Here is a 14851-nt window from a genome sequence, read left to right on the forward strand (position 1 = left end):
ATCGGGCGGGGTTTTAGCACATGCTTCGTTATGTCAATAACAAACGTTCCGTAAAAGAATCTTTCCTGTTTTTACACCCCCGGTAGTTTCGCTCGATGTGTTTGTTTGTTTGTGTTCGCATATAGATCTCAAGAATGAACGGACCGATCGTCACCAAACTTGGTGAACAGGTTCTATACATTCCTGAGACGGTCCTTACAAAAATTGGGACCAGTCAAACACACGGTTAGGGAGTTATTGGTGGATTAAGATTCTACAAGGACTTATAGAGGCACATGTGTTTGTTTGTTTGTGTTCGCATATAGATCTCAAGAATGAACGGACCGATCGTCACCAAACTTGGTGAACAGGTTCTATACATTCCTGAGACGGTCCTTACAAAACTTGGGACCAGTCAAACACACGGTTAGGGAGTTATTGGTGGATTAAGATTCTACAAGGACTTATAGAGGGACATATTAATGGTCAAAGGGAAATAACCTTCTCAGTTGGTGGCAGTGACAATGGTTATTTCCCTTTGACCAACGGGGGTGTTTTTCCTACCTCCTCGGAGGAATTTCTTGTTGTGTGTGTATTCCTTGTGTTTGTGTTGCTAGGCCTACATGTCATGTACAGGGCTCCCCATAGAGCGCGTCACTGCGTCCTATACGCACCAGAAGCCGAAATCACGTACTGGAAATTCATAGAGGGGGTCCCGGGACGCACTGAACCTATAAAGAGCGGGTCCCGGGACGCACTAAATTGTCTTTGTCGTGCGTCCCGTGGCTACTCTTTTCAGACGGTAGCCGTCAGCTAACATTACAAAAGAAAGAACAAGCTGAAAGTACTCGGATGTGTTGGATTTAACAAGGTATAGTTGAAGTGTCCTCCTCGAATATTTTTATGATACAAAACCACTTCAAAACACATTATTCGCGATCACATTTGCGCTATTTATGTATACAGGGGGTTTGGGGATCCGGGCCACTTGGGACCCTCTGAAACTCTACTTAGGGGGTCCATGGACCCTCTAAACGATAAAAGCGGGGGTCCCGGGACCCTCAAGGACGGGCTTCCGTGGGGAGCCCTTATGTACTATAGTTGCTGTAGAAAGGGATAATCGTTTAAAGTACCGTTCACATGGCAGACTTTAAACCAACTTTCCCCCAACTTTTGTCGGTTTGAAATCGCTCCCGAGTTGTCGAGGCCGAGTCGGCGAAAAGTCTGCTATGTGAACGGCTCCAACGATTTAGGTTCGATTTAGGACAGATTTAGCAACAACTCGAAGACTCAGTTGAGCGCTGCGCAACTATGCCGAGACTAAGCGAAGATTTTTCGCAGACTTTTCTCTTTTTCTTATCGCGTTCACCGATTGGTTAGCTCTAGCCAGAGATATCATTGTTCGGTATTTTTCTTTAAAGGCCCACTCCGCTTCCCGTAAATCATCAGTTTCTGGCCACAGATACTGTCAGGCTTTTACACACAGTACAAACACCCTTTCGTTTAAACACTTACCGCTAGAGAACATCCTAGGTGCCTTCCATAAAGAGCGAGCATTTAAAAAAAAAGTTTTGCGTGGCCAGCCGGGTTTACTTTAAAACAAATTGGAAACGACGTTTTGGCGCTGGAACTAACTTTTAAAATCTAAATAATAAATTTACAGCATGTGAGCAGACATTCTTAAATCATAAAAGAATCTTTTTTTCATCAAGACAAGATCAATACAATTTGAAGTTTTGAAAGTTTGAAAAAAGGGAGCCCGGAAGCAGATCACGCATGGTCGTGTTTGCCCAAGCAGACGAATTTTCTGCATGTCCCTTGGTTTCTTTGAAGTCTTCCGCCGCCGATTAGTTCGTGCGACTCGCAGTCGTTTGCTGCATTTTAGATTCAGAGGTACACAATTATATACATCGAATCGCATTGAAACCACAAACTGATAGTGCATCGCCCAGCTATAGTCAAGGGTCAACCCGACGGGGTTGGGTTAGAGATGATGTTTTTCAGAAAGCTTATTCAATTTACAGGCGATGTTCGTTAGACGAAAAATGGCTCCGTTGTACCGCTTTTGAGTGAGGAGCGTCTTTGTAACATAACCCATAGTTTTCAAAAACGCAGTTTTGGCGCAGGGGGTATGTTACAAATAAACGTCGTATACTTCGTTTCGGGAAACAAACATTTGTAAATTATACATTAAACAAAAGTTAACACTTTGTTCTATCAGGAAATATACAAACAACATTCTTCCTATTGATACTTTTAGACATTAACCTGCGAGTACAACATTGTGTTGAGAAAATCAAAATATGTCATTCTTCCAAACGATAAGTGAAGATAATTCAGTTCCAGGTTAATATTGCAATCATAAATACACACACAAGTCGATTTTTCTTATAGATGGACTGACTTGGCATCTATATTGGTTAGTTCCATTTGGCAGACACCAGCCATATGAAACAAAATTGAGTCAATGTGCATCAGCTGCAAAAAAGAGAAAAAGATCGACTGGGAAAAAAACCCTGACATAAACACAGCCCTGGAAGAAGATAGTTTTGTCCTGCCAGATGTCATTTGATGCAGCATACGCGAAAGATAAAACTGTTATAAGGAAATACGTGTTTTTAAACGGATATAGTCGTTTTCTAATTTGTCACTTCCGGTTTTGCCTCATAATGTCGAATTCTTTGTCCAAGGGCGGATCAATTCACTTTGGAGGGGGGGGGGGTTACAAAATGACTGCGAAGATACAAGTTGACGGCGCCGAAGGCGCCTAAGCTTGTAGGGGGGTCCGGGGGCATGCCCCCCCGGAAATTTTTTTTTTCCAAAGAAGCAAAATAGAGCTATCTGGTGCATCCTGAGCCAATAGATTACCTCTTTTTTTGGGGGGTGGGGGGGGGTTACGTAACCCGTGTAACCCCCCCCAGATCCGCCCTTGTTTGTCTAAAATAAGTATTTTGCATTTCATAAAACTCGTATCTATATATACGACTAGTGTCTGTCTGTCTGTCTGTCTGTCTGTCTGTTCGCGATGCACGGCCAAAGTTCTCGGTGGATCTTTTTCAAATTTGGACACCGTATTCAGCTACTTCCCGGACACAACCTCATCGATGAGATATTTCAACACGTGCTCTCAGCGCGCAGCGCTGAACCGATTTTGGTTCCACCTGAGCTACCCGGGCCCCCATACCGACACACCAAAGCCGCTAGACCACATCACAACGCCAAAGTTCTCGGTGGATCTTTTTCAAATTTGGACACCGTATTCAGCTACACCCCGGACACAATATCATCGATGAGATATTTCAACACGTGCTCTCAGCGCGCAGCGCTGAACCGATTTTGGTTTTTCTGTTCATTTCGCCATTCCCAGTAACTCTTCCTTATCTTCTCCAGTGTTTTGCGTTTATCTCCCTTCCTTCGTGTGGCTTCAATCCATATTCCCGTTTCTACGTTACTATTTTTAGAATGTCACTGCGCTGTCCAGAACGCTTCCCTTGCACCCGTAAGTTGTTCTTACTGTCAAAGTGAAAAGGTCAAATCAATTTATAGCCACGCGAAAAATACACTGTCACCTATCTCTATATATTTATAGATATAGATATACATATATATATACGGCTTCTCTGTGTGTGTGTGTGTTTGTGTGTGTGTGTGGGCAACACCTGTGGATTATAGAGTTCTGTTTGTGATGGGGTCTAGCGGTTTTTTCTGTGTGTTCTGGCATTTGAGAAGCCACAACAGATAATATAGGGCTAAGAAATAAGCTCTAAAATTCTCAATCCCGTTTGACAGGACTTCGCGTTGAACCGCCACGCTGTCTGTCTCTGTCTCGCGAATTCCTCTAGTTTAATATATATTGACATTTTTTAAAACAAAAATAATCTTTTATGAAGCTTTATGCATCTGTTAATTAGAGGTAACCGTTTTAGACTTTTGACATGCAGTTTCGTTATGTACAAAATGTCTTTTTGCACCCTACCCGTCTGGAAAACATGACCGAAAAAGACTTATATATATTACTAGATGATTACCCGCTTCGCCGGGAAGAAGTAGAGCCGAATACCAGGCTGCGCCTGGGAAGCCGGGTGGCCGGCGCACGAAGGAAAGGAGATAAACGCGCAAAACACTGGAGACCTTCTAAAAATAGTAACGTGCAGTGACCTTCTAAAAATAGTAACGTAGTAACGGGAATATGGATTGACGCCACACGGAGGAAGGGAGATAATCGCGGCTGAAAACACTGGAGAAGATAAGGAAGAGTTACTGGTAGTGGATCCCGACAACAAAAAAAACAAAACAAAAAAAAAATCGGTTCAGCGCGCATAGCGCTGCGCGCTGAGAGCACGTGTTGAAATATCTCATCGATGAGGTTGTGTCCGGGAAGTAGCTGAATACGGTGTCCAAATTTGAAAAAGATCCACCGAGAACTTTGGCCGTGCATCGCGAACAGACAGACAGACAGACAGACAGACAGACAGACAGACAGACAGACAGACACTAGTCGTATATATGTATATAGATTAGAAAGAGACTCATTCACTGCTATGACGACCATTGTATGTGAAATTCTATGCTCAAAATGTAATTAGAGTAAATGATAAGTGATTGTAGCATTAGTTATATTTGGCATACCTGTTTTTCATTGTGCCAGCTTCAAATCTCAGAAAACGTTCGTACATGTCTCAATGTCTGCATTTACTATGACAAAACAAGATAAATTCCCCAAAGCATGCACCCAAAGGGTATGCAAGCAGATTACATTACACTAAAGATCTAGGATCTTTCTTACTTCTTAATTTGCCTTTTGGAAATGGTAGAAATGGACTTCTTATAAAGTGCACCCCTTAGTCTGGGGGTACCGGTTGCTAAAAACATTATTTCTTTTAAATTAATGCTAGACGTATCCCGGTTTCTTCAAAAGTGCAAGTCTTCTGTTCGTAGTAGGCACTGCCATTGCTAAGTTAGTTACATTGTACGTTAAAGTGTATGCATTTGAAATTGTCGAAAACGCTGGATAAAATTTATGTTCGATTAAATCGAAACCTACCTTTAACTGTAAATTACGTCATATGATTAAGGGGTATAGTTAAAGATTAAGGCATATTAACTCTCCTTTGCCACTTAACTCATCAAAAAATATACATATGAGTAGGTGAGACATTCGAGATAAAAACCAGGAACTCTCAGAACGGTGTCACATTCGCATTTTATTCAACTTCCGGTTATCTACTAGCTGATGCGCAATTTTCAGCTGTTCACACGTTATCTCAGGAAAAGCGTTTTCCCACAAAAGTGCATATGATTATGAAAAAAACTTGAGTACATTTTGTTTTTGAATCTTACGTAATGCGTCGTCAATTCATATAGGTCTGAATTTGCCGAAAATGTTATTGTCAGGGTTTCATGTATCTGAAATGTACTTTTGTTGCATTGTGTTCGTAGAACGTGTATTTAGATTAAACCTAAATGACATCATTGTACGCTCAAAAGTAAATGTTTTACTGATCACACAAAAATTGAGAATGTTTTAACAGCAATAAGCTACCGTATAATGATTGCAAGCAGTGATTGAGTTCTACTTCCGGTTTCTTGAGTCTTCTAATCCTATTTCGATTTGTTTCTAAGACTAGCGCTTAGTTAAGGCGTGTTTTCAAAGAAATGCAAAATAATGTAATCACTGTATCATACTGACGTATTTGTCTGTTTGTTCGGCATCAAAAGATATTCATTTCATATGGCAGAAAATCCTAGTGTACGCGATACGCACGTTACTGTGACCCTACCCTGAAAAAACACGCCGTTGGTAGCTGTAAGTGCTTGTAAGTTGTATACACCACTGGTTTTTATCAAGTGCGATTTTTTATCATTAATAAAGAAATAAACATATTTTGTACATCATTGCAACATCCAATAATTGGCTTTGAGGAAATGTTATTTCCGTCCTTCGCTTTTCTAAGCAGTCAAAAGAGACATATACGATTCAGCAGAATTAGGTCGTGCCAATGGATGTTCGTAGACTTAGTAATTGTACAATGATGTTTTGTTGAACATTTTCTAACAAGAGCGGATATCACATGCAACAGGTAAATCACACTTTTTACATGAAGAAACGGAGACGGAAATCTGAAACGATATATGCGCAAGATTTGGTTATGTGAGTGTGAGTGAATGTGTGTGAATGAGTGTGTGTGTGTGTGTGTGTGTGTGTGTGTGTGTGTGTGTGTGTGGGTCCCCCCTCTCTCTCTCTCTCTCTCTCTCTCTCTCTCTCTCTCTCTCTCTCTCTCTCTCTCTTTCTTATTGTTGTTGGAGACAAACCAGACTTACCTGTGAATGTTCCAGATCTAACACAGTTTGGATTCAGCTTAAAGGCTCAATGCTTCTATTAAAATCTGTTAGGCGCACCTTCTAAGATCGGGGCAGGCTTTTACATGAAATAAGAACATCCGATCCACTCTGTCACATACCAATTAAACTCACCGGGAAAAGCAGCCAGGGTGCTGTGTTTTGAATGAGACAAATTGAAGGAACGGTCTTACCCCGAGTAAAAGCCTGGTCAGATCTAAGACGATAATCCAAACTGTTTTGATGAGATCATTAGTGTGCCTGTAAGACGGTAAATTGTACTGACAACACTTTATTTCAGGGCTGTTGTTTTTTTCGGAGAAGAGTGTAATATATAGCTAAAAGAAGTAGACTTTTTGTGTCTTTGGTGTTGGTTTCTTCTCTGTTGTTCTAAGAACGTGTGTCCGACCCTTCCTAATTATGTATACTCGTGTAAATATGCCACAGAAAAATCATCAAAACTGTCATCACTCACAGTATTATTTTTAGATTGGCTATCCACTGATTTCCATAGAACTGCTTCTGCACACACTGACTGCATGACGAGTATGAAATAATTTGATTCACACTTTTGTGTGTATATTATACATTTTAAACCTTTTACGTCAACTTACTTACGAAAAAACAAAACCTGGGGAAAAATCAAAATAAACTGGCTGTTGTATGATAATAGCATTGAAACACGTCATCACTTGAATCATTTGCAGCAAAGTTTTTGTCATTTTATCTCACTTAATTAACAATAAAGGTACCTCTGATCATTTGCATTCGGCATGTGTGCTTCCAATAAGCACATTGCTGAACAGGAGAAAGGAGTAAAAGAATGAGGGCAAATTGTATTCGTCCCAAAGAATTTTTCCCTGATAACTCACAATCCAAACATTAGTTTCTTTTGGATAAAATGTCGACAACCATTACTGAAATATTGATTTCCCGAGATGAACTTTTAGCAAACCTTCCAAAGCACCAGTGCAGTCAAGATTAAGAAGGTGTTGTATGTCTGTGACGTCACACGTACACTGCAAATTATAGGGGAAGGGCTCCTAATATGGACTGGCTCCAAATATGGACCACCTTTCGTTCTGACAAACTAACGGTGCTAGAGCGCTCAGAACAGTTTCATTCGCTGCATGTATCCTCTCTTGATAACTTGCACATGTCGAAAAAGTTGCGGACGCACAACGCACAAAACCGTCAGTGTTGGCCCCGAGTTGTCTGTCACAAACACAAAAATATAGCAAAAACTCGAAGTATCTCTGTGTCCCCTAATATGGACCACCTTCAACAAATAGAAGAAAAGAAAAGATAAAGGACGGTTTTAGTCATTCATTAAGAAGCTTGCTGAAAATGACCTATAACTAGCCCTCGAGATTTCAAAATAGTATACAGTCTTCTTTACTTGAAAATTGATAATTTCAATTATTTTCTCTCTGTTTTTACATTAAATTTTAGTCAAGTTTTGACTAAATGTTTTAACATAGAGGGGGAATCGAGACGAGGGTCGTGGTGTGTGTGTGTGTGTGTGTGTGTGTGTGTGTGTGTGTGTATGTGTGTGTATGTGTGTGTGTGTGTGTGTGTGTGTGTGTGTGTGTGTGTGTGTGTGTATGTGTGTGTGTGTGTGTGTGTGTGTGTGTGTGTGTGTATGTGTGTGTGTGTGTGTGTGTGTGTGTGTGTGTGTATGTGTGTGTGTGTGTGTGTGTGTGTGTGTGTGTGTGTGTGTGTGTGTGTGTGTCTGCTCAATGTCAACAAGCAAAGTGAAAACGAAACAAAACGATCGATTTTGGTCACAGCCGTCAGTTATAAACTATCACCAATTGCAATTAAGAAAAGCACCCGCCCATACACACTGTAAATTTGAAGAAAAAAATCATCATTTTGTGTGATTGTGAAACAGCGTTGCAAATGTACCTATCAAATAAATTTGACGACAGTACCGGACTAAATTATGAATGTGTTTATATTGTGTTTGCTTTCATTCAAACGTGTTATGACAATACCTACTCCTAGTTGGACGGGTTTAATGAATGAGAACAACTCAGCTCAAAACAAATGAAAGTCACGGATCGTCAATCCAGACATTTTAAAGGCACATTCTCGTGTAAACACTTCGACTCACCATCTTAAATCTGGGCATGAGTTTATACCGGGTAAGACCATCCCTCCACTTGGTCATATACCAAGAATCAACCGCCTGGGCGTTCTCTATGCAGAATTGGACTTTTTTGATGAGTTATTTCTTACTGGACACATACATGTAGCGTTTTATGAAATTAATTCATAAAAAATTATCACTCGACACAGGAAGAAGTGAGAATGTTGATTTTTGGTATGAGTTCAAACAGAGGGATGTTCTTATTCCATGTAAAATCCTGGTTAGATCTAAGATGGTGAGCCGAACTGTGCCTTTACAATGAGCCGGCAGAGACATACATATTGATACAGGCTTGGACAACTCTGGAGTGAGAAGTTCACGAGGCAATTAACATGTACCGTAAACTACTGTGTAAACGCCCAGTATCGAGTAAACGCCCGGCGCGCTCACCCCCTACTTTGGGTCCTACTTTGTGCATAGCCCTTAGGTATAGTACCCAGTAAACGCCAAGCCCCAACATTTGGATCAATGGTGTCAACATGTTTAATTACTTTTTAAATGTGTGTACAGTCCTGCACATTGAAGAGGCGACCGGCACGGTTGGCCTAGCGGTAAGGCGTCCGCCCCGTGATCGGGAGGTCGTGGGTTCGAACCCCGGCCGGGTCATACCTAAGACTTTAAAATTGGCAATCTAGTGGCTGTTCCGCCTGGCGTCTGCATTATGGGGTTAGTGCTAGGACTGGTTGGTCCGGTGTCAGAATAATGTGACTGGGTGAGACATGAAGCCTGTGCTGCGACTTCTGTCTTGTGTGTGGCGCACGTTATATGTCAAAGCAGCACCGCCCTGATAATTATGGCCCTTCGTGGCCCTAAGCAAACAAACAAACAAATCGTATAAACCAACTCATGTCCAACATAGGCACTTTGACCTGACGGACAGTTAGCCCCTTAAATTTGACTTTTGTCTAAACGATTTTAGCTCTCTAAACACCTTAGCCTTTTATTCGCCAGATGGCCTGTATCAGTAAAAATGACTGACTACAATGACTATTCATTTTGTGTTTGTAAGGATGGATGTTCATTCACTCTCACTGCGGTGAGCGGCGGTTCTACGAAGCAGACTTTCAGTCATCTTTTACAGCTTGCATTTGAGGGAAAGAACACTGATTTGTGTGTGTGATTGATTTGATGGGTGTTCATTCACTCTCACTGCGGCGAGCGGCGGTTCTACGAAGCAGACTTTCAGACATCTTTTACAGCTTGCATTTGAGGGAAAGAACACTGATTTTTGTGTGTGTGATTGATTTGATGGGTGTTCATTCACTCTCACTGCGGTGAGCGGCGGTACTACGAAGCAGACTTTCAGTCATCTTTTACAGCTTGCATTTGAGGAAAAAAACACTGATTTTTTGTGTGTGATTGATTTGTATGTGTTATTCTGTTTAGGCACTCGCATAACGCAAGAAAGATACATACAGGGTGGCTATTTGTTGCACAGAAACATATCCTTTTAAAATATTCATACCAAGAGACCCAAAACCATTATTTTTATATAGCGAGGAACTGATCCTGCACAGGGCACAGTACCTTGTGAACGCCCACCCCCTACTTTGGGGCAAAATCCGTGCAAAAGGGGGGTGGGCGTTTACAAGGTAGTTTACGGTATAGGAGACATACAATAACGAGAGGCTAAAAAATCGATAGAGAACAAAGTTTAACAAGAAAAAAGAGTTTTGTTTATGCTTTCATTTCCGTTTCTGTACTTGTTTGTTGCACACGTTATTTCTGCGTTTGAGAGACTCCAGAGTGGACGATCTCTGGCTTTTTGTCTCACGGGAATGAAGGTACACAGTAAAAGCTTCACTACTTTCGTAAATTGTGTTTACATGTTTTGCGTTATACGGTGATTTAAAAAAAAAGTACAGATTCGATTAAAATAGGTGACATTCCTTAAAAACGAGGAAAGTCCGCGAGTAACATACTAGAAGAAGCCACGCTCCAACGTTTTAGCTTCCTGCATTGATTTCTTTTGGACGGTTTACAACACGAAATATGCAACGCTCTCAGCTCAGCTCAGCTCAGAGAGGAGAAAAGGTGGAGCATTTTATTTTATTTTTATTTTTTCTTCTCAGTCGTTGTTGTTGTTGTGGTGGTGGTGTGTTTCGCTGTCCCGACACCTGTCCCTAGCTTTTATATCGCTCGTCTGCTGCTCGATCCACATCCGAATTTCATTCTGCTGTCAGACTTACCGATGTTACAAACACTCCAGGTAAGGGCGTTAGGTCTCTGTGGAAGACAGACAAACTATCAGAACATGACACTGCACTGCTGCTGAGTCACTTCGACGATGTTCATTAGTGGTTCTGTTTCGATGCAACGGACACAGGCCCCCACCCGTGGACTTCTCCTGACGTGTTGTCCTAACCACACAAAAAATCCCCCCAAAATCAAACGAAATCAGTGATATGGTATCTAAATTGCTTGGGCTACGGTGACCACATCCCACTGTAAGGTTTCAGTATTGTAGATGAGCATAAAAAAATGTCTTCAATCGCCCAAAGAGCTACACAGTTCGGGTTGGGGGCTGTAATTGTGTCACCACACATTAGGAATACTTCCAAATAAGTGTTTGAACGCCCGTTATTCAAATTTAAAACGGTTGTAATTGGGTGATGGAGACTGATTTCTCCGCCAACAACGGAACATTGTGCTGCTCACCGACTCCTTGTCTGCTCTCCAGTCTCTCATGTCTGGGCCCACTGACCTCCCCACCAGGCTACTCCATGAACGCCTCAGCACCCTGTGCCACAACAACCAGGTTGTGCTCCAGTGGATTCCTGCGCATGTTGGTGTTGTCGGAAATGAGAGTGCATACATGCTCGCAAAGAAAGGAGCAGGTCTTCCGCAGTTCCACATCTCCACTTCCTACGTGGAAGCCAAGACCCTTCTGAAACGGAAATCTAAAACAGTTTGGAAGACAAAGAACAACAACTACAACCCACAGGAAGACCTAATCAACAAACTTGACAGAAGAAGCCATACCACCATTCTTCGTCTTCGCACTGGTCACTACATGTGGGCTGAAAAAACACCTGAAGAAACTGGGCCGGGACTGAGCGACACAGCTAAATGTGAGTGCGGCTCAGAGGAGCAAACCCCTGAGCACATTTGACAGACATGCCCACACCTGGAGACAACACGACAGCACTACTGGCCAAAAGACACCAGCCTGGGCACCAAGCTCGCGAACTTCATGGCAGCCACCAGAGGGCGGGGATGTAGCTCAGTCGGTAGCGCGCTGGATTTGTATCCAGTTGGCCGCTGTCAGCGTGAGTTCGTCCCCACGTTCGGCGAGAGATTTATTTCTCAGAGTCAGCTTTGTGTGCAGACTCTCCTCGGTGTCCTGACACCCCCGTGTGTACACGCAAGCACAAGACCAAGTGCGCACGAAAAAGATCCTGTACATGTAATCCATGTCAGAGTACGGTGGGTTATAGAAACACGAAAATACCCAGCATGCTTCCTCCGAAAGCGGCGTATGGCTGCCTAAATGGCGGGGTAAAAACGGTCATACACGTAAAAGCCGTGGGAGTTTCAGCCCATGAACAAACAAACAAACAAACATGGCAGCCACCGACCTGAAGATATAAAGCGCCATGGAATCGAACGCAGAAGGAGAAGAAGAAGAAGAAGCAGAGACTGTGATGTCTCCTCTCTTTACCTCCTTCCCAGGCATGAAAACTGAAGAAAAAAAAAATACTGAAAACAAAGTTTGAAGGCGCGTAGCGCCAAGTTTCGCAGGCGCGTAGCGCCAAGTTTCGCAGGCGCGAAGCCCCAAGACTTCTAGGGGGGTCCGGGGGCATGCCCCCCCAGAATTTTTTTTTTCAAGGGTGCAATTTGGTGCAATCTGGGGCTATCTGAGCCTTAAAATTGGATTCAAACATGGCCCCAAAACTATCTTACTATAACTATGACTAGGAAAAAAAAAAAAAAAAAAAAAAAAAAGGAAAAATACGGAAAATAAAACAAAATACGGTTTATTTTTTTCAAAAATACGGAAAATACGGAAATTACGGAGAATTTTCATGCCTGCTTCCGCCGTTGACTTTGTTGTGATTTCCGTCCTACCTTTCACCCTGAGAAGAGCTCGTATTTCAGACCGTCACGCTCAAAAGATAATTGCCTGTGTCATTTGTTTTTAATACGTGCTTTGAGATAAAAGCAAAACACTTCTTTGTTTTTCTGAACAACCTGTCTATCTCGCAGCACAGCGAATGTCGTTTGAACTTTTTATGGTCCAATTCTTCAGACAACTTTCCCCAAAAGGCTTATTAGATGGTAAACCTTTGAGGTGCAGAACTGCACCGTATTCTAAATCTAAACAACAGGATGATTGCTGGTGAAAACAAAGTTGAAAAACAAAAGAAATCGGTACCCACCAACACAAAGACTACATTGGGGTGTGCACGTTAAAGATCCCACGATTGACAAAAGGGTCTTTCCTGGCAAAATTGTATAGGCATAGATAAAAAATGTCCACCAAAATACCCGTGTGACTTGGAATAATAGGCCGTGAAAAGTAGGATATGCGCCGAAATGGCTGCGATCTGCTGGTCGATGTGAATGCGTGATGTATTGTGTAAAAAATTCCATCTCACACGGCATAAATAGATCCCTGCGCCTTGAGTCCGAGTCTGGAGATACGCGCGCGATATAAGACTTCATATATAAACAAGACTGCACAGACAAAGACAACGTCGAACTTCGCCTATGGAGGCATCTTGTGGACAACGAATACACAGGCAAATAAAATGCAGAAGCAAAAACAAAAGCAGCACATAACCCAAAAGGGTTTCTTTTCAATAATTATGAGTGAGGGTTTAAAGGTAAAGCATTGTATACAAGCGATGGAATTTGTCTAATTAGATATGAATGTCATGCAAAGTGGGTTTTGTCGTGCAGAATCCGCGGCAAGGAATCACTCGTGGAGGACAGGAGGGTCGGGCCCGCCGTGCAATGAAGGAACTATGGAGGGTAAGACAGCCAGCCACTCTTCTCCTCAAAAGAAAATAGACACGCGCGTTTTTGTGCAGCTGTTGGCAAGCTTTTTTTTTTAAATGTTAAAATCAGTCATACGTCATAGTCTTGTTTCTTGTGCAGGCTGAGTTCCTGACTGTCTTGACTGTGCATGCTGTGATTCATTGTGGCGGGTTTGTTTTATCATGCAGGCTGTGTTCGTGACTGTCTTGTTTCTGGCTGTCCTGGCCTTCCTTACCGTGGAGAAGACCTCCTACATCTGGACCCTGCGCGCTATCGGCGATCCAAACATTTCCCTGACTACCGGGTAAGTAGTGTTGGTGGTGGATTATTTAGCGAAGTCTTTTGGTTTTGGAAATAACGATGGCGATGGTGTTTTTCACGCTGACACAAAAAAAACACCCACCCCAACAACAACAACAACAACAACAACAACAACAACAACAACAACAACAACAACAACAACAACAACATAAACAACAGGCAATAAAGACGACGACAAGTGTCAGTGGTTGACCCTTTTGCTACTGTTTTCATAATAGCAATGGCATCCCCTGAAAGCGGTGTATGGCTGCCTAAATGGCGAAGTAAAAACGGTCATACACGTAAAAACCGACTCGTGCAAAAACACGAGTGTACGAGGGATTTTCAGCCAATGAACGCAGAAGAAGCAGAAGAAGAAGAAGAAGAAGAAGAAGAACAAGTCGCGTAAGGCGAAAATACAACATTTAGTCAAGTAGCTGTCGAACTCACAGAATGAAACTGAACGCAATGCCATTTTTCAGCAAGACCGTATACTCGTAGCATCGTCAGTCCACCGCTCATGGCAAAGGCAGTGAAATTGACAAGAAGAGCGGGGTAGTAGTTGAGCTAAGAAGGATAGCACGCTTTTCTGTTCCTCTTTTTTTGTTTTAACTTTCTGAGCGTGTTTTTAATCCAAACATATCATATCTATATGTTTTTGGAATCAGGAACCGACAAGGAATAAGATGAAAGTGTTTTTAAATTGATTTCGACAATTTAATTTTGATAATAATTTTTATATATTTAATTTTCAGAGCTTGTTTTTAATCCAAATATAACATATTTATATGTTTTTGGAATCAGAAAATGATGGAGAATAAGATGAACGTAAATTTGGATCGTTTTATAAATTTTCATTTTTTTTTTACAATTTTCAGATTTTTAATGACCAAAGTCATTAATTAATTTTTAAGCCACCAAGATGAAATGCAATACGAAGTCCGGGCTTTGTCGAAGATTACTTGACCAAAATTTCAACCAATTTGGTTGAAAAATGAGAGCGTGACAGTGCCGCCTCAACTTTCACGAAAAGCCGGATATGACGTCATAAAAGACATTTATCAAAAAAAAGAAAAAAACGTCTGGGGATTTCATACCCAG

At 41.9% G+C, this 14851-nt stretch overlaps 1 protein-coding gene across 1 annotated transcript in view; it reads left to right on the forward strand.

Annotated features, from left to right (window-relative positions):
• The first annotated feature begins 13632 nt into the window (after positions 1-13632).
• The window catches only part of LOC138983211 (uncharacterized), a 28270-nt gene continuing 27051 nt past the window's right edge, over positions 13633-14851 (forward strand). The window contains exon 1 of the mRNA XM_070356623.1: positions 13633-13754. Within this exon, the coding sequence (XP_070212724.1) occupies positions 13633-13754 (122 nt within the window). The remainder of the gene's footprint in view (positions 13755-14851) is intronic.

The sequence above is a fragment of the Littorina saxatilis genome, linkage group LG12 (assembly GCF_037325665.1).
Source record: "Littorina saxatilis isolate snail1 linkage group LG12, US_GU_Lsax_2.0, whole genome shotgun sequence".
NCBI lineage: Eukaryota > Metazoa > Mollusca > Gastropoda > Littorinimorpha > Littorinidae > Littorina > Littorina saxatilis.